The sequence below is a fragment of the Rhopalosiphum maidis genome, chromosome 3 (assembly GCF_003676215.2).
Source record: "Rhopalosiphum maidis isolate BTI-1 chromosome 3, ASM367621v3, whole genome shotgun sequence".
In the NCBI taxonomy this organism is placed as follows: Eukaryota; Metazoa; Arthropoda; class Insecta; order Hemiptera; family Aphididae; genus Rhopalosiphum; species Rhopalosiphum maidis.
In genome coordinates, this window is record NC_040879.1 from 37,638,389 (window position 1) to 37,663,708 (window position 25,320).

General features: G+C 26.2%; 1 protein-coding gene and 1 non-coding gene across 2 annotated transcripts; both read left to right on the top strand.

Moving 5' to 3' along the window:
• The first annotated feature begins 2,802 nt into the window (after positions 1-2,802).
• Positions 2,803-23,390, top strand: LOC113558035. Its single transcript, XM_026963562.2, has 5 exons — positions 2,803-2,884; positions 3,395-3,589; positions 4,085-4,366; positions 22,255-22,449; positions 23,101-23,390. Exons 1-5 carry the CDS (start codon positions 2,803-2,805, stop codon positions 23,388-23,390), a joined length of 1,044 nt encoding a protein of 347 aa, XP_026819363.2.
• Positions 15,979-16,050, top strand: Trnag-ucc. The gene has a single exon. It is a non-coding gene; the product is annotated as a tRNA-Gly (tRNA).
• Positions 23,391-25,320: the final 1,930 nt, after the last annotated feature.

The following is a 25,320-nucleotide window of genomic DNA, read 5'->3' on the forward strand; positions in this document are numbered from 1 at the left end:
GTTTATGAATGGGTAAAAAAAATCATTATTATTAGTTTTTTTCATTGGTTGAAAAAAAACTGGAAATTCAACAGTATATACTTGTGTTTCTATACCTTTAAAAATGTTTGTAACTAGCTGTACCTACGTGTGAACACGTTTTTTCAAAATTAACCACAGTAAAAAACAAATTATACATTACAATGGGTCATGAACGTTTAAAGTCATTATTACTGTATTTCACAGAACAAAAAACGGTATCGAAGGTAGATTTAAATGTAGTAATAATATGGGTAATAGACGAATGTCTCTCTAAATACATAAAATATTTTTATGATTTCTAGCTATATAATTCATAATTAATATTTGTTAGATAATTATACTTTATTTTAATTTACTAGTACCTGTTTAGTATAAAGTATTTAAAATTATATAAAACTATGTAAGAAAAGGGGATTATAAAACGGTGATCAGACATCAGAAGGCCGATGATAAATATGGGCACTATCCGCTTTTAGAGTCTGCGTACGCCTATGACTAGCGGTGAGTACTTCCACGGTAGAATAAACAAAACCGTCTTACAGCGCTACCTGTAATACACTTTGTTGTAGCTGTGACTTCAATGCTATGTTGAAAAATATTTGATATAAAAATGCTTTGTAGGTTAATAAGTGGTGCCTACTGCCTACATATTATGAGGTGGTGGTGGTGTGAAAACGGTGCGAGCATGTACGTTCTTACCATAGACATAATATATTATATTTATGGTTCTTACGTTCAAGTGAAGGCTTGCGGATCATAGAAGCATAAAAATATTTGAGTTGAAATTACCACTATTCTATACCGTATGCTTACAAAATATGTGAAATTTCGAAAAAATATATTTTTAATACGTTAATTATCAAAATGTATAGATAACTGTGTTTGTCAGTTGTCACACACAAATAATTATAAAGAACTAAGAATAGGTTGTATGGATACAATTGTAAAAAAGTAAGGGTTGAGGGACGGTCATTAGGCCCTGCCACCTGTCTAAGTATTCCAAAAAAAAAAAAAAAAACGAGGTGAATTTGACGATACTATAATTGTTAATTATGTAGATAGTCATATTTAAACAGCTAAGAGTATTAGTGATTCTAGACACACAGCTGTTTCGGGTAGTTAGTTTAGCGATCATCATGAAACACTATTTATTATAGGCCGTTGTTTAACTTATATATCGTAAATCGTGCTCAGAATATTGACAAAAAGTTCTAATTTATTCAATTTTTAAATATTTTTAATTATTCTATTACCTACATTCTTTACATATTATACAATGATATTCCAACTAAATAAACATAGTTTTTTCAATTCTTACTTTTAATTGATTTAGGAATTTATAAACTTTCAAAAACCATGAGCAACAACAAGACAACTCCAGGAGGTCCTTACCTTCCAATAATAATTGAGGCTAAAGAAACTTTTATTAAAACTTATATTATCATATGAAATTTTCATATGATGTAGCAAAAAATTTATAAAAAAAATAATATAAACAACATTTTTCTTTAAAAATTCATTTTTTCATTAATACAGTTTTCACTCTCTCCTAAAAAAATTATGAAAATTGAGTTTTCTGGTTGTTGCATGAACCATCCAATTGATAGGTATAACAATATTTTATAGGTTAATGAGTGGTGCCCAACTATGATAAAATTGTGATGTGGAAACTGTCCGTAACCGATACGAGAAAGTACGTACTTACATTCTTATGGAGACTTGCGGATAGCAATAATAGATTACTAGCATAAAATAATATTCAACCATAGATTGCAACTGTTCTATACCGTATGTTTACATAATATGCGAAATTTCCAACGATATAAACGAAATAATAAAATTTAGTGTAACGCGTGTTGATAAAAAATATTATTGGTTTTCTTATTTTGTTTATTTCCAACATAACGACTTTACATAGTTGTTAAATTGTCCCGCCCAACGTTGCTTAAACAACAGAATTTTTTTTAAATAATAATTTTTTTTTTTTTTTGAACGACCCAAATTTGATTTCTTTTACATTCTATACCAAAATTCAACAATTTATTAACTTTCAATAGTGTGAACCAAAAACAACGAAAAAATTTCGTAATGTTATACTACATCGACTATTCACTAAAATACTAATTTTTATAATAACAACTTATCAAAAATATATAATTAACAAGTAACTTGTTAATCGTTATTCATACATGAAATTGTGTATATCCGACAACCTTGCGATAACACGCTTGTAATGTCCGCTATCCGATAAGCAGGGGTATTAATGAGGTTACACAAAATAGGAGGGAGGATTATACGCAAAAAAGGTATAGAGCTGGCCCATAACGGGCTTTTGGGTACTACTAATTATACATTACATTGATTTAACATTAAGATACCTGCGCCTATTTTAGGCGAGTGTTATTGCAAAAACAGTTATTATAGCATACACATAATATAGGTATGCATTACAATAATAATATTAATAAAACAATTCATATAGGATGCTGTGGACTATAGATCACGCAGTGCATATTTCGGTTGGTTGTGGAATCGATAAATTGTTAGATCTTCCGGATCTTCGTAAGTACTACAAACACGCACGCGCTATAAAACGGGCACGCATAAGGGCATGCACTCCGCACATGCGCATCCCCACTTTTCCACGATAGGCCGTTAAAGAGTGGCCGCTGTTCGAAAGGTAACAGCCTGTCACGTGTTATCTTTTAGCACACCACTCGCATTACTTGCTTGAATCACTACTACAAATATTTCATACTGCATCAAAGCAAAGATCAAATGATGTTCACCACCAAACCATACGTCCTAGGCGTAGGGCTGTTGATATTTATCATATTGCTAATCGGTGGCGGTCAAGGAAAAGGTATCGTATTATAATTATTATGATTTATATTTTATTTTAAAATTAAATAAATATTCTACCTCTATATGCATTACACACAATACTATTAGACAATAAAATCAATTTAATTTTCTTTCTTCTTTTTTTTTTTTTTATCGATGGAGGGATTAATGGGTATTAATTCTATATTTTGGATACAATTTTATAATAATGTTAAGTTTCGTGGTTTATCCGTGTATCATAAATTCATAAGTGGAGGGCAGATAACGATTTGTATATAATCTGTACGATCATTATTTGTAGGTACTTATTATAAATATTAATAATTAATAAATATACAGTTTGGTTATTTTATGATGACAACGCTTAATTTTCATCCAAAATGTGTATTTTTCAACATAAAATACATTTTTGATGACAACGACATTTAAAATTTCTTTTACAAGCTTATAATATTATTATCGTTTAATTTTACTATCCTTCGACGCATTGCAGAACTTAAGTATTAATTTCGATTTTTTTTTTCTTAAGATGACAGATGTCGCCGACCAGTTACTAAAAACTGTAATTCGTCAGAATCATATATCGAAGGCTGGAAATTTACCGGGTGGTACTACCACACGGAGTTAAGAATGTGCCGACCTTTATATACGCCGAATGGATGGCACATTTGCCCGGAAAACTATGAACTACCCGAGGCCAGAGAAATGTGCGAAGACTTATGCGGTAAGTTGCACTATGTTAGAGTTTATGAGAGATGTGGTTACCAAATTTTCATAACTTACCCATTTCTTTACTTCTTTTATTCTGCGATTTTATCAGCGCAAAATATAAATTATTTGAATCATTTTAAGAATTTTTATCGAAATTCTAAATTGAAAACCTTATAATTGTAAATTGTGATTATAAATATCCGATATTATTTTTATTGACCTATGAAGCATCTTGTATTAAGTTTTCAAACATTTTTACACTACGATAATTTTTTTTTTTACCAGCAAATACAAAAAAAAAATGACTTATCATTGCAAAATCAATACATTCATTCCTGTTTAGAATATAAGGTTTAATACTCTAAGATGAAACCCGAAAAGCGAAAAATCATTGCTTAATGTCTTGGTATTTCAACGCCAGACCACGGATCTATTTAAATGGTTTACTATATATCATATTTCATATACTAACAATATTGATGTACGGAATTTGTTTTTTTTTATACAGCTGAACAGTGCATCATGGCTAACGGTGCATCAGGTATTTGTATGTCCAATGAAATATGTAGGATGTATAATCATAAGCCCCTCGCACACAAACCATGCGGCAGTAACAGCTTAAATTGCTGTGCCAAAGTAACCGACAAAGAGCTGTTACCATACACTGGACCTGTGAATGACATGGGCGGTATCGTCCAAGTCGGAGTCCGCAAAAAACTCAATGATCCAGGATATCCACGTGATGCATTTAGCTACATCTATTTTCTACCGTATCATATAAATGATGAGGGTAAACGCTACAAATAATTTCTTATCGTACCGCACCAATAGCATTGAATCAGTTCCATCAGTTAATATGTGTTTAAAATAGTTACTGAATTGTTTTCTCTAGTTAATATTACTAGTATTATTAAATTAGATATTATTAAAAATGTAGAATCTAATACCATTAATTACACTTAATTTATGAACAAAACGTAGGCTTTTACAATTTATATATATATATATTAAAATATAATGCATTTTTTAAAAAATAATTTAACTAACAATAATCCATTTAACGAAGTACTATATATTTTTACAACTTATCATTAATACTTAATTCAACCTATTCCCCTGATGTATCTTTTTATGATGGAATTGTTTATTGTATTATAATTAATCAAATACAAATTTATATTAATAAAATAAATTAGTTATTTGTTTATGGTATCAATTTTTTATCTTCTACGCACATTAATAAATTCGTTTAAAAATATATTTCGTATCAACAAGACAATCAGTAAGTATATTATGAACTTGAGGACATTGCCGAATCTGTAATCGAACCAAAGATAAATAATCTTATGAAAATTATAAAATTATAGATACATAATGTATACTGTATATATTTATATACTTAATTTCTGAATGGTAATTTTAATGGTAAATATCTACTGTCTAGGGTTTTAATTCTATAGATTTTTATTTTCGGAATTGTAATTTCTTATTTTATTTATTTTAAATCTTAGTATTTTGTGAAATATTACCTAGATTATGTTTTTTTTTTTGTTCTTTTAATTTATAAGCCAATGACAAAAGGAGTATGAACTCTAATTAACTACTTATAAAATTTACAAATTATTTTAAAAGTAAATAATTATAGACCAAACATTAACATTAAGGTTTAAGGTACTGTGTTTAAATTCAACGTTTAGAATAAACCTGCTTATGCTATAAAAATATTATTTTATACTACTTACTTAAATATAAAATAATTATGTAGCTTGAAATTGTATACTAATTAAAAGTTATAACTCTAAAAAAACAAGCAGGTAAATAATAGTAGTTTTAAACTATACAATTATTAAAAACTATTTAAATTCATGTTATCAAAAATAATAAAATATGTGTATTTATATGTTCTAAATAAATTTGTAATGTAACTTTTAAAATGTACCATTATATTTAGAAATATAACCAGTATGTTTTGATATTATTAGTTATGAATTATTGTTGGCTGCGACGATAGATTTAAAATATAAAGGTTTAAATAAAATAAATTTGTGCATGTATGTAATGTGAATAAAAATAGCAAACAAATTTTGATTTGATTTATATAAGTATTTTCAAGGTTAAAAAAGGTAGAGCTCAACGTTATTATTAAAAATCTTTATATTTTAATTATTATGTGTGTTTTGTTTTATTCATGTATATCAATGTATTGGTATAAATATCACTAACTATATATTTTATACATTGAATGTAAAAATATGACTATAATCCAATCACATTTATTTATATTTAGTACCTAGTTAAATTTTAGGTATACAGTTTAAATATTAACATGTTGGGTTGAAAAATTAAAAAATATTACAATAATTTAATGAAAAACTAATACAATTCTTCTGAAAACATTCAGGGTTTATTCTAAAGCGCACTTGGGCTTGTTTTGCGTATTCAGAAAAGCAAAATGCCCACTTGATAGTAAATTTTAGCGTAGTTGATTATTTTAATTTATTGCTAATCTTATTGACCTATAGTTGTTATTTGGTATTTATTTTTAAGATTTAATTTGTTTTTTAATAAAGGTAATTTTTATTATTCATTTTTTGTATTAAATTGTCTTAACAGTTAATATTGTAACTTATTAGTTGTCAACTATTCATACACTGAGCTTGAAGTGTTCAAACACACTAGAACACAGTGTTCAATTACTAGGATTTCAATTGTTTTTTAAAACCAACTAATATGTTTAAGAGTAATTTAGTTTTATATTGGTTTCTTAGCAATAATTCAAAAGTATACAAGTAAATCAATCTTTATGTCCTAGCTGTATAAATATAAAATAAAAAAACAATTTATGATTACATTTTAAATGTAAGCAAATCCTATTAGTTCCTATAGGTACTAATGTGTTTTTAAATATGAAAAATTATTAGAAATCGTAGACAAGAGCCTTTATTGATGAATATTTTGTTAGTACAATATTAAACCTGTAGCTAAACTTGATTGTAATTTGTAATGCTAATATTAGAAAATGCATTTGTCGTTTTGGGTAATGATTTAAATTTAGTAGATTTAATATGTGTAAAGATTGAACATAAATACATAATAGATTAGAAGAAATACAATAAATAACATTGCCTAAATTAGTGCAACATTTATCTGGGCCCAATGAGTTAAAAAAATATCAATTTTTTACTTGCTTATGTTAGTTACAGTGCACAGACGTTGAACAATTAATAAGTAAAAGCAATTTTAATAAATCAATAAACCGTCAAAGTGTAAATGTAGAAACACTAAAAACGAAAAATGAATATTTTTTTATTCATTTTAATATGCCTGGCACCCACTTTTCAAAATTGAGATTCAAGACCAACAGGCAACTATATTTATAGAATATATGAAATAATGAAAAAAAAATAATAAATTACTAATTTTAATCAAAGATTTATGTGCTGAAGCAAAGAACAAGAATGGTTTAATAGGATTTTTATGACAGTTTCAAAAAGAAAATCTAATGATGAAAAAAGATCAAACTGAAAGCATTCAATACATCATTCTAACATTATGTTGTGTTTTATTAATTATGAAAAAAGTAAAGTAGACATTAATTAAAATAAAATATATTAAACGCGAAACACGAATGTTTATTATTTTAATTCTTATTAATAAGTTAAATTTTAAATTATTCCACCTAAAAGATAAAAATGTTATGATTTTTAACTATAATATCTATTAAATTTTGATTTATAGTTCTATTTTGATAGGCTTGTTTAAATAAAGTGCGTATTTGATTAAAATTCATTAATTTTAAATATAACAATTAATTTTCCAAATTATTTATTAAAAATTAATATCTATTAAAATCAAACATTTTTTTTTATCAAATAGCCTTGGCAAAATTTTAACTGCCTGAAAATTGTACTTTTTTCCTGTATAACGTACTTGAATATATTATTAATTAGTTCTTAAAATATGTTTAAGAAATTAAAGTAATAAGGAATTTAGAAATTTCAAATTTTATTACAAAGTGGTACATAATATTACATTTTATACATTTCTTATCATTTATAAGAATTTATATTATTAAATTACCATAATATTACATTAACTCATTCATTAGCTGGTCACATATGATACAATAAGTAGATATAGGTACCTATTAAATTGTATATAAATTATAAATTTATACATATTAAATTCAGCAACAGTAGCAAAACAAATTGTAAAAGTAACATTCAGGTATAAATTAACTGAACCCAATAATATATTATTTATATAAAAATGTATGCTACTGTTATTAAGATACCGTTAATGTGTTAATTATACAAAATTATATTTTTATTTGTGCAAAAGTAATTATGACTTTCAACAGAAAAAATTAATCTAGCAACCCAACAACTTGCTAAAAATAACATATAATCTTGTTTAAAGTTACGTTTTTGGTAAAATTTATCAGACAGAATGACTATCTACAATAGAAAAGTTAGGTTATCATCGCTTAAGTTGGTTTACATAAAATGTATTGTACTCACAACTATTACAAAACATATTGTTTCATGGACGCAACCAACACTTTTAGTTATGACTATCATCATATTATCATTAATATACATTTTTTTCCGTGCACAATGGGGTCAATCATTAACTAATAGTTATTTAAGTACTATTTTTATGAAATATTTTGTAATAAATTACACTTAAACAAATAATTACCTAAGTTTTAATACTTCAACAGCACTACTTTTATTTATTTTGTCTACTTTCAACTTTGTTCGTATTAATCTGTTCTGCGTTTTCTTATTCACCCTAGGTTCTGCATGCGCCAAGAATGGTCATATATTATATTTTTATCCGATAATATGTGACTAGATGTTGGGTGTTAACAGTCTAACAGCTGCCTAGAAAAGAAACCGATAAATTAATTTTGTTAAAAATACTATAGACACAAATTGAGAGAGTGACCATATACACACGGTCGATGCATTCATGTTATATATTATTGTATTATAGGTGACAAGACAGATTCTGGTATATAGTGACAGCTTTTTTAAACGTATACATAAAAGCAAGTAGTATACGTCTTTTATGCAAGAATTTGCACTGATAATACATGATATATTCACCTTGGTAATGTTATCAATCGTTTATTATTATCTAAAACTATAAGTACAGGCCGGATGTATACTTACATGTGTAAATTATGTTTGAGGTCATAAAATCAACATTATGTACGAGAAATTGTTTTAAATATGGAGGTGTTGCAGAAAGTAACTAGTAGGAGAAAGAAGAAGAATATGAAGAAATAGACTTAGATTTTAAAAATTGGTTGAAAATGATGAAAATATACCTATCACATCAAATTTTACCGAAGAAGATATTTTACATGCTTTATTACAAACATATAAATTTGAAGAAATTGAGCTAGCAACAATAACGTATACCTAATGAAAAACCTCCAAGTTCTTTTGAAATGAGTATTACGAAGAGGAATGCAACATCACTCGTCCAATTTTGAATTAAATTATAAATACAAATATTTTATTAATGATCTTTTAACGATACGAAAAAAAAATGGACATCAATAAATTTTTTTCAAAAAAAATTTTTTAACAATTTTATATTTTGTATATTTAACTAAAAACTTTAAAATTTAAATAGTAATAAATTATAATTATTTATAAATAATAATTTTTGTCAGTAACTATGTGTGTATTAAATTTGATACAACATTACATAATTTATTTTTTTTTTTCAACTTTCGTTTAGTGTTATCAATCGGATTATATTATCAATTCTCTCCCTTATCAAAGTGATTACATTAAGCGGCGACCACTGTATATATATATATACAGCCATACAGCTAGGGTAATGGGTAATATATTAATCACGGACTAGTCCGTGACACTAATATATTATATACCAGGGGTGGCCAAATTGCGGCTTTCTTTATCGACGTATGCGGCTCACGGTCTTATTTACAAAAACCAAAATTTTAATTTTTTTTTGCATACATTTATAAAAAAAAAATGTTTTTATTATTATTATTATTTTATAATTTTATATTTCATAATTTAATATGTTTATCGGATGTTAGCTTTATTATTTTTGTGGTATAAAAGTACAGATTAGATAATTTGGCTCTTGATATAATTGCATTAATATGCAATATAGGCTCGCGTACATAGTCATGTTGGCCACCTCTGTTATATACAATGTCTATAACACGCCGCTGCGCACATGGTTACATTGAAATACACAAATTCATACATTTTATAACATTGGATACGTGCTGGGTGGGTAAATACTTGATACACTGTTTGCAAAGGATATTTTCGGCCAAGGTGTATAATATAATAATGTACTACATTATAATGGGTTTCAATTGTGTTGTAGACAGACGACGGTTTCTCTTTGGATAATGAACGCTCGGTAAGGTACCCGTACGACCACACGCATGTTTCCGTGAATTTTACCCTGTCTCTTACCTTGTGTCTTCTAAACCTACGGGTTTTCAACGACACCACGATTGTAAACGGACATACTATATCCTATATTGTATGTACATTTATTAAATTCAATATACCTAGGTACTGTCGATTTTTTTTTTTTTTTTGTACAATTGTGCCTGTTTTGGGACACAAAATACATACATTTTATAACATTCTATCCGGATGCATGCTGGATGGATGAGTACTTTGTGTTCTGTTTGCAAAAAATAGTTTAGGATAACGCTGTGTATAATATTATATTAATGTACTTAAGTACTACGTATATAATATGTGTCAATTGTGTTATTCTCGAAGATCTACAAAAAAGAAAAATGTATATATACCTACGTTACTTACCCATATACCGTATGATGATAAATTATGATGTTATTTGTGCGAGATTTAAGACGTAAACAAAACTACCAGCCACTATTTTAGAAAACATTTTGATCTGCTCAATTATTTCTATAAAAAACCTATAGATCTATTCATCTCATCCTTCAAACATTAGAAATATTATTGCAACAGAATTATTTACATTTTATCGTAACATAGTTTATTACATATCAAGAGATTATTACTTAGGTATATACATTAAACAAATGAAAATAACTGATATAGGTACGAATTTATCAGCGTGACTTAATAATTAATATTGATAAAACAATTCATAAAATTTAATAAATACGTGTATACGTATTACTTATACCATGTATAATATATGATTTTTACTAATTTTTGAGTTAGTACCACATTACCGTAAAAAAGTGTTAAAAGATTTAGGGTAGTACGTAGATAATGTCTTAAAATTAAGGTAAGTAGGTACCTATCTATTTTTAAAATTGTATTACATATTGTTGCCGCCGTCGCATAGTATAACATAATATAATATAATACAAAAACCTATCGGTTACGGAGGAACAGCTGATCGAAACACACACACACACACACACACACACACACACACACACACACACACACACACACACACACACACACACACACACACACAAACACTCGCGCGCACCAGCCGTTATTTTTATATTTATTTTTGTTTTAATTATATTTCGTGACTTGTGAATTAAATAGTATGTAAATCAGGTAATTTTTGTCTTTCTCCGTACGTCGCCGTGAGATAGTCCGTCGCGTCGTGTTAACAATACATTATTTATCAAAAAAGTGCTACATATTATATTACATTTCTTTGGTATACAAGGTGCCAATTTGTAACTTTCCTTTTATATTTTTATACCCTTTATATTTTATTGCGCGGGTGCTAATCGCCATATCTTTAATATTAGTTTATATTTTATACACCTACGACGTGTGCACGAATCGCCACGCTCATATCTTTTTAATATTACATTTATCATACTCAGTCATAATCATTCGTCTATATTTTTGTTATTGTGTGTTTTATTTTGTATGAATTTGATTTAGTGTATTATAGGCACAGGTAGCAGCTGGCCAGCAGTGCACCGACAAGCCGTGAGTTTTTTTTTTTATTGTTTTTTATTTATTATTATAATATTATTAGGTATTGTTAACATTTATTCTGTTGAGCCAAACGGGCTATATATTTTTTTTATATTAATTATCCGAGCTTTCAGCTCTAATAGCTGTTTTTTTATATTTTAAATTATAATCGTGTTATTGAGCCAGAAGGGCCTTAACTACTTTTTATTATTTATTTTATATCTTATATACCTATATACTTATATTTTATTTTGTTCGGCCATAAGGGCCGTACAGCTATCACGTTTGTTTTTTATACCTTTTAGTGTGATTTTTTATATATTTGCACTTTTTCATATCTATATACACCTTTTTATTATATCTGGTTGTGCGGAACCGGCACTTTGGTTTATTATACACATTTTTTACTTGTTGGGCCAAAAAGGGCCGTAATGTATTTATTATATCATATTTTATACCATATTTACATTTGAGTTACCATTATTTATTATAGAGTTACCTATTCGTCCTAGATTTAAGTATACACATATACACATATACACACTTACACACCACTACACCACATAGCTCATTAGTATTTGCGCGGCGAACCCAACCAATTCTAGTTGAGCTATACACAATTTACACAATTTTACAAAGGTCGGTCGGTGTGTTAGTATAGTACTATAGTGCGTAGCAAGCGCGAAGTATTTTGGTAACCGGGCGCACGGCTTATTATTGTTCGTTCCCGGTCCATACACGTAGTAAAATTCATAATGTACCTACGTAAAAGTCTCTATTAATAATGTTATAAAATTAAAAAAATAATAATTTATATCATTATCGATCATAATTTCGTCCAAATTTGATTTTCATTTGGCTATGCAAATTATAATTTTATATTTCTTAAATAATTTTATTTCAACTTATAAAAATAATTCTAAGCGTAGTCGATTTTTCAGACTATTTCACTAAATATATTTTACGATGTGTTTTTTGATATTAAAGTAATTTACTTTACTAATTAGTAATATGGTCGGTTGATTTGATTTTTTTCGATACAATGCATTTATAAAATTATTGTTACTCACTTTTGAGTGATTATTTCTCTTTCAAGAAAAAAAAACAAAATAAATAATTAAATTATTACGTGGGCGAAGATCAGATAATTTACCTAACCTGTCAGTATTATAATATATTATGTATTTATTTATATTTTATTATTTCAAATAACATATTTAAGCTTGTAGTATACGTACGTATTATTAGGTTAAAATTAAGTATCTTCTAAATACTAGGGTTTTAAAACAACTAAAAATTAAAAAAAAAATTATTTAATTTTTACTTATAATGAATATCATAAGTGCTGTTATCATTCATTATACCATCAACAATTGTTTAGATGGGGCACAGTACTTTTTGTTATAAGAAATAATTACCTACGTAATCTGTTTTCAATTCGATCATAACAATATTTAACTTTTCTAATATTATATACGATATTTCAAAATCTAGTTATATTCTGCAGTTATATCTGTTTACATCAAGTGTAATTACAAAATGTTTCATGTTAAAGAAGCTATAAGAACTGCACATCTACACAGATCAAGAAATATTAAAAATTATTATCATTTAATTATTATTATTCAAAAATATTTATATATTTTAGATTTTGAACGGAGTGATGTATTGATTTTACAGTGATGTATGTTTTTATTATTTTTATTTTTTGTTTTTGTATCTTTTATCACGTTTTGGAGTAGTAATAGTGCTTTGATTTTTGACTTTTGCCCCTCTTTGAAAAGGAAAATGAATCTAGTTAACCACTTTTCGACAAAAACGATTTTTTTATGTTACTGTAACTCAAAAACGAATCATTTTAAATACTTGAAATTTTCACCAAATGTTTATATTAAAGTTATACATTTACGATTACATTTTCAAAATATTTTGACTATTTTTAAGCTGTTTATATACAATTTAAATTTTCGATTTTCCTAAGTTTTTTTTTTTTTGAAATGCCTATAAAAAAAAATTAGCAATCCAAAAAATCTTTAAAATTTAATGCAAAATTTATTATGAGTTTTACTTATTGTAGTAAAAAAAAATCAAAAATCGTTAGTTACAATTTTTGTTTATAAGCATTTAAAGTTTAAATGTTTACGAAATATATCAAAATCGCGAAAATTTGAAAGGATTTTTGAAGTTGAAAATTTGTAAAATTTTTTTGATTTATACCTAAGGTTAAAAACCCAATACAAGGTTATACATTAGTTTTCCTTCAAATAACTGTAAAAAAAATTCTAGCGTCAATAAAGAAAAATATTTATGAGCGTATGAAATTGAATTTTTTACGAAATCGCGTAAAATAACGGTATATTACAATTTAAATACAGGTAATTATATAATATATATCCTACTAATTATCCTATACTGACAAATCATTTCCGTTCAGAATTGTTTTTCGTATACAATACCTTACTTTGCATTCAAATTTAACATATCCATTGTAGTGACCTACTCTCCATCTTTACTATACAGCAGAGTGATATCAACTTGACCACTCTTTTTTTGTTATTATTTGAAATTATTTATAATATTAAATCAAGAAGATTAGCTAGGGCTATCATCAGTAGGTACAGTATAACTTCTGTTAACGGTTACCTCTATGTAACGGTAATTTTTCCGTCAAGTATTATGGAAAAAATACAATTATATCTCTAAATGACGGGCACTCTAAATAACGGTCAAATTATAAAATGAAATAATAGAAATATATGTACAACTGATTAGTTTTTGCCCAAATTATTTATGGCAGTTTATAGTTATCTTATCAAACTTTAAAAAACTATCAATATTTTAAATGTCAATAAATACAACTTTTAAATGTTAAATTGAACATACATAGTATATAAGTAAATAACTCTAGTCACAAATACATTTTTGAATATGTGCATATTATTGTGTATGTACTTGGTTTCGCTAAAAATTTTAACTTGTTAAAAATGACTTTGACCTTATGCTAAGCTATTTTATTTTCCATTAAATAAACTTTTGAGTAATCTTGTATCAAATTGTTAAGCCTTTAGGAAAAATGTTATACACTTTTTACAAGAATTTAATCTATCTTAATCCGCGGATAAAAATGTTTAATTTTATCTGAATGAAAAAAAAAATTGTGATTACGTATTTTTGTTATTTTTTATTCGTGGTAAAACAAAAATTTGAGGGACCTTATGTTACATTTTTTGTCCTAAGGTTTTTACTCACATAAAAAACGAATATATTTTTTTTTAGTAGGAAATTTCAAATACTTACCTACGTATTATGTATAAATATCACAAAAACATTCAAAATATCTTAAATATTGTACTTATGATAATACATATTTAGTATCTAATATTAATATTAGTAATTGGTAAAAATATTAAGTCCTTACAATAATTTATTTTTGAATTAAGTATAGCAAAAAAAAACCAAAATCCGAAAACTGCAGATTTTATGCTGTAAATTGCTGATGTATTTTTATGTACCTACCTACAATCATTTTAAAATTATTATAAAATAACATTAACATTTTTAAATTTTATATATCATGTAGGTTTTTGTAATATATATCATAATTTTAATCTTTAATGGTACCCAACTATTACATATTATTAATACTTCATTCAACTTAGACATTTGTTATTTTCATAATAATTTGGACCTATTTTATTGTTGAAAAATTATTTATTTATATCACTACGGCACTATGCATAATTTGTACTAATTAATACAATTTTTTGGGGGCATGTAGGTATTATTTTGTATGTAACCTACTTATATTGAAATACTGAATTTTAATTTAGACTTATTACTCGTTTTGAATACCTATTTAATATTTTGAATTTAAGTTATTTTTTACCAAAATAAATAAATACCTACCTATCTATTATGTAGTATCTGCCTATTTTGACGTTATTTTGGTTCTAAGCATTTCTAAATAACTTGATAGATATAAATAATAAGAATACAACTAGTTATTAAGTTTTGAAAAATTGTAGTTACTTCAGTTGGGTGATTACTATTTAGTATTTACTGCTTAAATATTGTAGTTACGTAGTGATACATTATACATACATTGGTTAATTTATCACTATATCTGTTAAATTTGAATTTTACGTTGTTAAAATATAGATTTCTTTAAGACTTATGTAGAAATATATATATTATTATGTTATACTCCCCTATATGTATAAAAATTATTATAAGCAGTGGTTTTCAAACTTTTTTTGTTCACGGTCGTAGTACCTTTAGGTGTTTTTATAAAGCCCGTGATACTCCATACTCATGTTTGAATTTTTTATATCTTTAATGATTTTACGGTCCATCTTCTAAGGTTTTTGTGAAACATTATTATAATATAATACTGTTTAAGACAGAAAAATTTTACACTTCTAATTATATAAAATAACACTCTCTTCAACATGCGATGGTGGTGTAATGGTCAGCATAGTTGCCTTCCAAGCAGTTGATCCGGGTTCGATTCCCGGCCATCGCAGTAATTTTTTATTACTTTTTTTTATCATCTATCCATCCCTTTTAAATTCGAACTTTTTGCGTTTATTTTATATACTTATTCTAAATTGTGAGTTACTGGTGATGAAGAATTTTTAATAGGTTCTTTTTTAGTTAAATTTATTTTATTTAATTAAACTAATCTTGAAGGGCGGGGGCATTAAAAACCACAACTATGATTTATGAGCACATATAAATATATATTTTTGTAATTGATAATAATAAAAAAACCCTTCTAAATATATTTTTTTAATATTGATGTAGTAATAGTATGATAAAAAAATTACAGTGTATTGATAGAATAAGTATAATATTTTATCTGAGTACAATATAAATAGGTACACAAATTTATCTAATGTATTAATTGAACGCCTGTATAATCCAGGAAAGCAATCTCGCGGACTGTAGGATTCCAGAATTGAGATGGGCGGACCTCGTATAAATCCGGAAAAAATTAACAAACATACCGTATAATTATTCCGTAATTCAAATTCTATGTGACTCACACGCCAATCATAAAGTGTAATACCTATATCACAAAAAATGGTTCAAACTTTCTAAGAGGGGTTTTAAATTGGAAATTTAAAATGTTTAATAATAAAAATTAAAATGTTAGGTACTATATAAATATATTCTTTATTTTCATTTTACAAGATCAAAAATACTTATTTTGTTATAATAATGTAGTATATAATTATTATAATAATAATTAAATCCCAATCCTACACCAGGCGTGCTTGCCAAATGTTAGTCACTTTTGTATATGATGTTAATCTACCATATCGTGCGAATGCAATCGGTATACTTGTATAATCGTCACTTCTGTGTTTGTCAAAAACTGTCGATAATTGCAATTATTCGACGGGACTGTCGATAACTAGGTAGTCAAAGGAACCAAAAGTATTCTGGGAAAACTAAAGAAAACTTTACTTTATATTATACTACCTATACGTCTATACTATAAACCTAACCAAATTTATATTAGTATATTTTGTGTAACAATAATATTGTATTATGCTATATTTTTAATATAGAATTTGTTTGAATACTTGTTTTATTTTAAAAATCATACTAATTATTGCATAAAATGGTGCATAGTTTGGGACAAATTATGTGTTTATCTTGGATAATCAATTAATGTTTAATGCTTTTTATTAATTTATACTGATAATGTAATATTCTATAAATACCTATCTAAGAAATTAAAATACATAATTAAAATAAATTATTAATACAAATAATACGATTTATAAACGTACATATTTTAATTAGATTATCTATATATTATATATTAATAATCATGCATTTAGGTAATATCTACATCATACTATAATTTGATAAAATACCTAATCATAAAATAAAATATGAATAACTAGTTTAAAATGATATTATTTTTTTAATTATCATGATTCATAGTTAATTTTTTCATAGTAAGCGTAAATATTATATTTATTGCAATCTGTATTATAATACTTTTCTCGTTAGTTATAGTTGTTAGTAAATAGCTTAGATCCAGAACTAAAAGAATTTTAAATTTGGGTTGTTCAAAAAAAAAAAAAAATTCTGATCCTAATATTAAATATAGCTATTTGTTAATATGAAAAACGTTCGATTTTTTTTATTAATATTAACGATGGACATTTTTGAGTGATCAAATAGCTTGAAAAATTAACATAAAATATTTTCGGAATTACTTTACGAAAATGTGTAAGAATGTAAGATACTGTATAATTACTAAGTTGTTTATTAAATTAATGTATTTAACAAAAAAAAAACACAAGATTTTCAATCTACATCAATATCGAATTTGCATTAAAACTTGTTATATATATATGTGTACATTTATTATGTGATGGTTACTAGATAACTTTGCAGTCAAAATCTTAAATATTTAATACTGGTTGTCAGTTGTTGTGTTTATTTTTATACTTATTGACGCACCAAATATAACATGTATTTATATTAAGAGCATCATATTATAAAAAATAAGAATGATCGATATACAGCGAAACCTCAGGATAGCGAACACTCACAGTCACCGAAATTTTGTACACTATTCAAAGTAATATCAATACACAACACCCAGTTTTCTTTTAAAGAAATCAAAAGATAAAAAAGATGAGAAAGCGTGTGAATTAAACCATTGTAAAGGATGTGTTCAATTAAAATTCATTGTCATATCATTTTATATACATTTATTGTATATGAAAAACTTATAACTAGGGCTAGGATTTCTATGCAGTAAAAAATTGTAAAATATGCAAAAACAATTTTTTTTTAAATATTAGTTAATATTATTACATGCCACATGGTATTAATTATTAATTATTATTAGTTATTACATTAAATATTAGTTTATATTAGTACTTATTAGTTATTGCTATTTTTATTACATGCTGTTATTATATTATGCTTTTTTTTAAATTTTCAAATGTGAAAATGACCGGCGATTAAATCGAAGATTTATATTGTTTGAAACTCCTTTCTACATCACATGATGTTGTTGGAGCATATTTAAATGACGTGATTTGTGCCAGATTTAAAGTAATAATAACATATTTTCTTCCGTTTTGTATTCACGATTTACCGTTTATAACGTTACATATTTTTAAAAATGTTTTAAATCCCTTAATTTTCTTTAGTATTAAAGTCCATTTTAGTTTAGATAGGTAGTAACAATAATTCGACAAATAAATCAATAATTTATTATAGACATTCATTAAATGAATACCATTATTTAAAATTAACAAGATTCTCAAAAATGTATATACAGTGTACTCTCGATTATCCACGGAATAGAGTGGCAGGGCATCAATGGATAAGCGAATAATCCGCAACGCGGATAGTTGAGAGTACCTACACTGTATACACAATTTATTATATGCACTATGTTCAAAATATGCAAAAAAAATTGTACTATTTAATTGAAAATAAGCCAAATCGTGGATATATTTGACAAAAAATCAATTTAATCTTAAAGAAAAAACATGCAAATGCGTAGAACTTCTAGCCCTACTTATAACTAGTTATAAGTGATTTTATATTCAATTTTAAATGTAATCAACATTTAAAGAAAAATTATTAAAAATTCTAAGTGTCTATGAACAGCTCAAAAAAAGAATTATCTCGTATGTTGGAAATGCCAACATAAATATTTTGTGAAAATGTCAAGTATCTATGTTATTCGTTTTGGAGTTTTACTAAAAAAAAGAAAATCGATTTTGTCAATTACTGGTTTTGCGTAAGAATACCCGTTATTCCTGATTGTTTTTTTAAATTAAAGGTCTGCTATAAAGGCCAAATGTAAGCTCCTAAAAGAATACCTACGATTTTTAGATACGATTATCCACGAAAAGTTCGAAAAGCTAAAAATTATGATAACTAAAAACAACTGGTCTTAATTATACTAAAATGTATATAATATGCGTAAATCTATATGGCCAATTTGTCTAAAAGTATTGACTAAGTTCAGTAAGTTCATTATACGATAAATTTAATGGATATTAAAAGAAACTACCTTGCACAATTTTTTTATCAAATTATTAAGATATCCAAGGTAAGGTTAAGTGGACATTAATATCCATATTGGGATTACTAAATTTAAGATATCAAGGTATTATAGTATATTTTGATAAAATATAGTTATGCGTGTTAATTTAATAATTAAATTATGTGCACAGAATAAACAAATCAATTTGGATTCAATTTATATCAGTGTCATCGATATTTATTCAAATTTATAGTAAATGCATGCTAAATGAACGTATAATTTATTTTTAGAAATTTTAGACTAATTTTAGTTTGGGGAAATTAAATTTACACGGAAATAACAATCGTGCGAATTTCGGTTATGTGATATAAAAATATTATAAATTAACTTTTTGAAGTTGAGTAGAGACAATAGAGTTAACGTATCGTTTCTCCGCCACTATCTGTTAATTATCAGGATTCAAAGTGAAACTAATGGTGAAAATTGTGAAATTGGTCGTGTCACTCAGGCAAAGTCATACTAATTTTGTACTAATTATTGATATAATTTTTTTTTTTTTAATAAGCAGTGCTGACGTTGATCCAGTATGTTGTATAATATATACGTCGTGGATTTATGAAACGGTGAATGACCGTCGGTGCCCGAATAGGTACATATCATATTTTGATAATTTTTAAATGATAATAATAAATAAATAAAAATCAAATGTCTTTTTTAATTTATAAAATGTTACTATAGGTAATCACTAATATCAGTTATAGTTATAAGTATAACATACAGGGTGATTGTTTTATCATAAAATATTCATTATTTCAAAAAGTATTCGTTTTTGAAAACATTTTTTTACATAGTTTCAAGTTGTTATAAGACAACGTTCTTATTAAAAAATTATATTTTTAAATATTTTTTATCCTTATATTTTTTTAAGTTTTTTACTTTTTTGAATGGCAACATAAAGTTTTAATTTCATATTCCAAAGCAGAATAATTTCTGAGTATTATGATACTTAAAAATCGAATTTAGGGCGTGTATAGTTTATGAGTTATACGTATTTAAAGTTTAGATGCTCGTGGAGTAAAGTGGAGTGGTACGGGGCTACCCCGTAAAATGTTTGTCCACTACTCCACTTGTCGAAACTTTAAATACGTATAACTAAACTACTCACCCTAAATTCGATTTTTATGTATCAAAATACTCAGAAATTATTCTAATTTGGAATATGAAATTAAAACTTTATGTTGTCATTCAAAAAAGTAAAAAACTTAAAAAAAATATTTAAAAATATAATTTTTTAATAAGAACATTGTCTTATAACAACTTGAAACTATGTAAAAAAATGTTTTCAAAAACATGAATACTTTTTGAAATAATGAGTGATTTATGATAAAAGAATCACTCTGTATACTGTACGGCTGGGAGCATAAATTAAAGGACGAATAACTGGAGGAATAGTGGTGTAGTAATTCGATAAGCAGTTATATCGAGGTTGCTGGGAAATTACTGTAGTTTGTCGAATTACATTAGGTATGTTTGGTATGCAAAAATGTGTGTTAGTATACGAATGTATATGTGTGTACTTAAAACTGTGAAAAAATAGATACTACTTTGGTATTATATAATTGACAATTTAATATTACATAAAACACTAAATATAAATCGTAGTAACCTGTACGATTTTGAGGTAAAAAATGTATAATACAAATTCTACGGCCCTTTTAACCTAACATTTTAAAATGTATAAAATAATAATAATAATAATGTATAATCTGTGGCTCCTGTAGTTTAACACTACAGGAACGTCTTCAGAGGGAGAATTATTGATTCGCGCACATATGATGCATAAAATATAATACTGATGTAAAAATTGGTTGGTGGTGGTTGAATCGATAGATTGTCTTCAATCTACCTGCAGTGCTTATAGAAAAATTGGTAGATCTTTGTACGATGCACAACACACACACGCGCGTGCACACACACACACACACACATACGCGCATGCGTACAAATGCTCACATCCCCCACGATCGGTCGTTATACCTAAGAGAGATCACTGTTCGAATGTCACAGTCTGTCGCGTGAAATCTTCCAGGCACTTGTCTCGCTTATCGTTTACTTGTATCTACGCGCTAATCGTCACAGAAAAGGCTATTAGAACAGTACAGCAGCAAAAATAAAATGATGTTCACCAACCAAACATACATTTTAGGGCTGATGATCATCATCATATTGCAGACCGATATCGGACTAGGAAAAGGTATCGTATAACATGTCGAATTGAACTCGATTTATATTTTATTTTGAGTTATTTTACTTAAAGATTAAATTAATTTAACTACCTTTATATTAGTTGCTTTCTATATTTTCGACCCATTTAGCAAAATAATATGTTGATTCTAAAAAAAAATATTTTCTCGAAATTATTATAGTCGTCGTCGATGGAATTATTTTGTTTTCCCGATATTTACACACGACTATTGTCTATCGGCATTCGGATCTGTTTTGAAACCCAGACTATGATGGTTTTATGATTCGATAAAAATATTGGTATATATAATTTAAATGTACATGGATTTCTATTCAACATTTTTAAACTGTGTAAAATCCTGTATACAAGCTTTTATCGTTTAAACTCATCTCTTAAGAGCCATTTCAGAACTGTATTTTTAATTTCAATTTTATTTTTGCTTTTTTCTTAAGATCACAGATGTCGTCGACCGGTAACGGAAAATTGTAATGCTTCCGAATCTTATATTAAAGACTGGGAAAATACAGGGTGGTTTTACGATCCTAGTTTGAGAGCGTGCCTACCTTTATACACTCCAGAAGGCTGGCACACTTGCACCAAAAATTATGATCTACCTCAGACAAGAGAAATATGCGAAGGGTTATGTGGTAAGTTATGCGTTTATTATGTGTTTGTATGTGTATTATATGCCATTTATATTATATATAATTATCTCCTTTATTTTGCAATTTTATAAGTTATAACTTATTCTTTATAAATCTCTTAAGAAAATAACTAATAAAAGCTCTCTTTAACAAAATAATAAATATTGGGAAAATAAATACGTTTACATTAAACACTAAACATAAATAACTAAACATATATAATCTAGTATCTATTGCATGATTGCATGAACCTAAATAATAATAAATGTGTAATTTTAACTGCCATTCTTCTTATAATCCGTTTTCGATTAAATTCATTATTTAATTCAAAATATCAACTTTAAATACGTAATAGTTGACAATTAACTCTTATACAGCTGTACTAAATTTTTCCCAAGAAAGAACAAATCATAGTATTCGGTTCGAAAGTAAATTTATAAAAATACACAATATGCTGTGTGCAGATATATAGTAGGTATACATTTTAGTGTTTAATAACTCCAGGCTTTGAATCCGGAAGATTGCATACGCGTTACCATAATGGACAGTGGTATTATGTCAATATTCTCAACTCCTGGCAGCGGATCTATTAAAATTATTTTCAAGATTGTATGCATTAACAATAATAACTTAAGCGATATATTTTTTTTTTAGCTGAATCATGTACCATGGACAACGGTTCGATGGGTATTTGCTTGGCCAAAACAGTATGTAATATCGAGTTTTACGGTAGAGTAATATTCTTGGATTCCTGCGGCAGTAGAAGTCTAAGATGCTGTCCTCAGATACCCGATAGCAGATTAGAAAAATTTAGTATGCCACCGAAAGAAGGAATCATTTTAAAAGTAAGGCGTAGAACCCAGTCCCCATCGCGCGAACAACCAGTATTTTATGTTTACGATATTCCAGTTATAACTTATGCGGATCCCAGAAAATATAAATAATACCAGATTATACCTACCCTCGTCTGTTTTTTTTTTTTAAATTAATACAGTACATATTTTATTTATACAATTTTATATCATTATTATATTTTACATAAATATATTAAAATTTATTTCATAGCTATTTCATTATATTAATATTTAAAATAGATAAAAATGTATAGCATGGACGTTTTTTTTTTTACTTAATAACATCTTAAAAGGATGCCAGCGTAGTATTTGTTGTCTCTTTTACGTTCAAATTTTTACGTTCACAAAAATGACTATAACCATATTAATTTCTTAAATTAGAGTGAAGTGACCTATTATAGAATTTAAAGTTAAGAACATTATCTAGGGCATCTCATAGGCGTTTTATTATATTTTAATTTAGCGAGTTATGAGTATTTTAAATTGTAAATTTTTTATACATTTTAAAAAACTCATAACTCGCTTTAAAATAAAAATATAATAAAACGCCTATAAGATGCCCTAGATAATGTTCTTAACTTTAAATTCTATAATAGGTCACTTCACTCTAATTTAAGAAATTAATATAGTAATACTTATTTTTGTGAACGCAAAATTTGCTATGTTGCGCGTGGGTTAGAGAGAGATAACAAATACTACGCTTGGTATCTTAAATGACTTTAAAATGTTATATTTTTTATATTTTAGTGAGGTTTTGAGGGTAAACCTTAAAAATTGAAACTTATACTTTTTTACAAACATAATTTAAAAACATTGTCTTATACATTTTAGTGGATGAACAACATTAATTTATGTGAAACTCTATGCTTGAGAACAATTTAAAATTATACATACATTAATGTAGTTGGATCACTAAAATGTAATAAAAAAAATGTCTTCACTTTATATCTGCAAAAGATGTATAGGTTTTCATTTTTTAATTTCCAAAGTTGAAATTAAAAACTCCCTTGAAATATTTAAAAAAATATATAAAATTTAAAAATAAATTTAGATATCTATTTCTAAATATATATGATAAAATAGCTTTAACATAAATTTTAATTCTCATTATATTTATTGATGTATCATACCATTACCTACTATTTTTAATTGTAAAATTTCTTAAGCATTTATGTATTACGTATGTATTTTTTTTTATGATAAACTTATTATTATGTATTATTATTTATTAGTATCAAAATATTAAACTTTTTAACGCTATGGTCCATTAATTACTATTATTATTGCTATTCAACATATTCTTTGAATTTATTTTTATAAATCAAATAAATAAAAATATTATTTTATTACACTAGGTTTAATGTTTATCTATTAAAATAAAACATTTATTTAAATCACACACTTTTGCATTACAATTAGTGGTTAGAACATAAGACACAAATATACAAAGCAAATTTTATTTCAGAATCAATAATTCCTATTATTAATATTTATTACAATTCTATTTTTATTTATTATTATAACAATAAAATGTACTTATTTAAACAAATATCATCATTACTAACGATTCAGTAACTGTCGAGTTTTTAGTTATATATAAAAAATTTACACTCAAACATTATAACTTTTTATACCCAAATATTTATTTTCCCAATATGCATAAAATAAAGTGTATGTTGTTTTTTATATTTTAATATTTTTAAATAGTTTATTGTGTGTATATGTGTACTAATGTCATAATATAAAACAATTTTCAGCAAATCCAATTATGTTCTGTTGTTGTCAGTCCTAAGCCTGTAAATTTAAGAAGGAAAATAAGTGATAATCACCTTAGTTGCTTGGAGTGCAATCGTGTTACATTTTTTTTTTTGTGTGTGAAAAGGTATAACGGATGCAATGTTGTTGCAGAGTCGCAAAGATGCTGGTACATTTCCACATCTTATTAATATAATAAATATTATTTATAAAAAATATCCATTTTTATGGGTCAGAGGTTTCCGACTTTTTTATCATCGAGTAC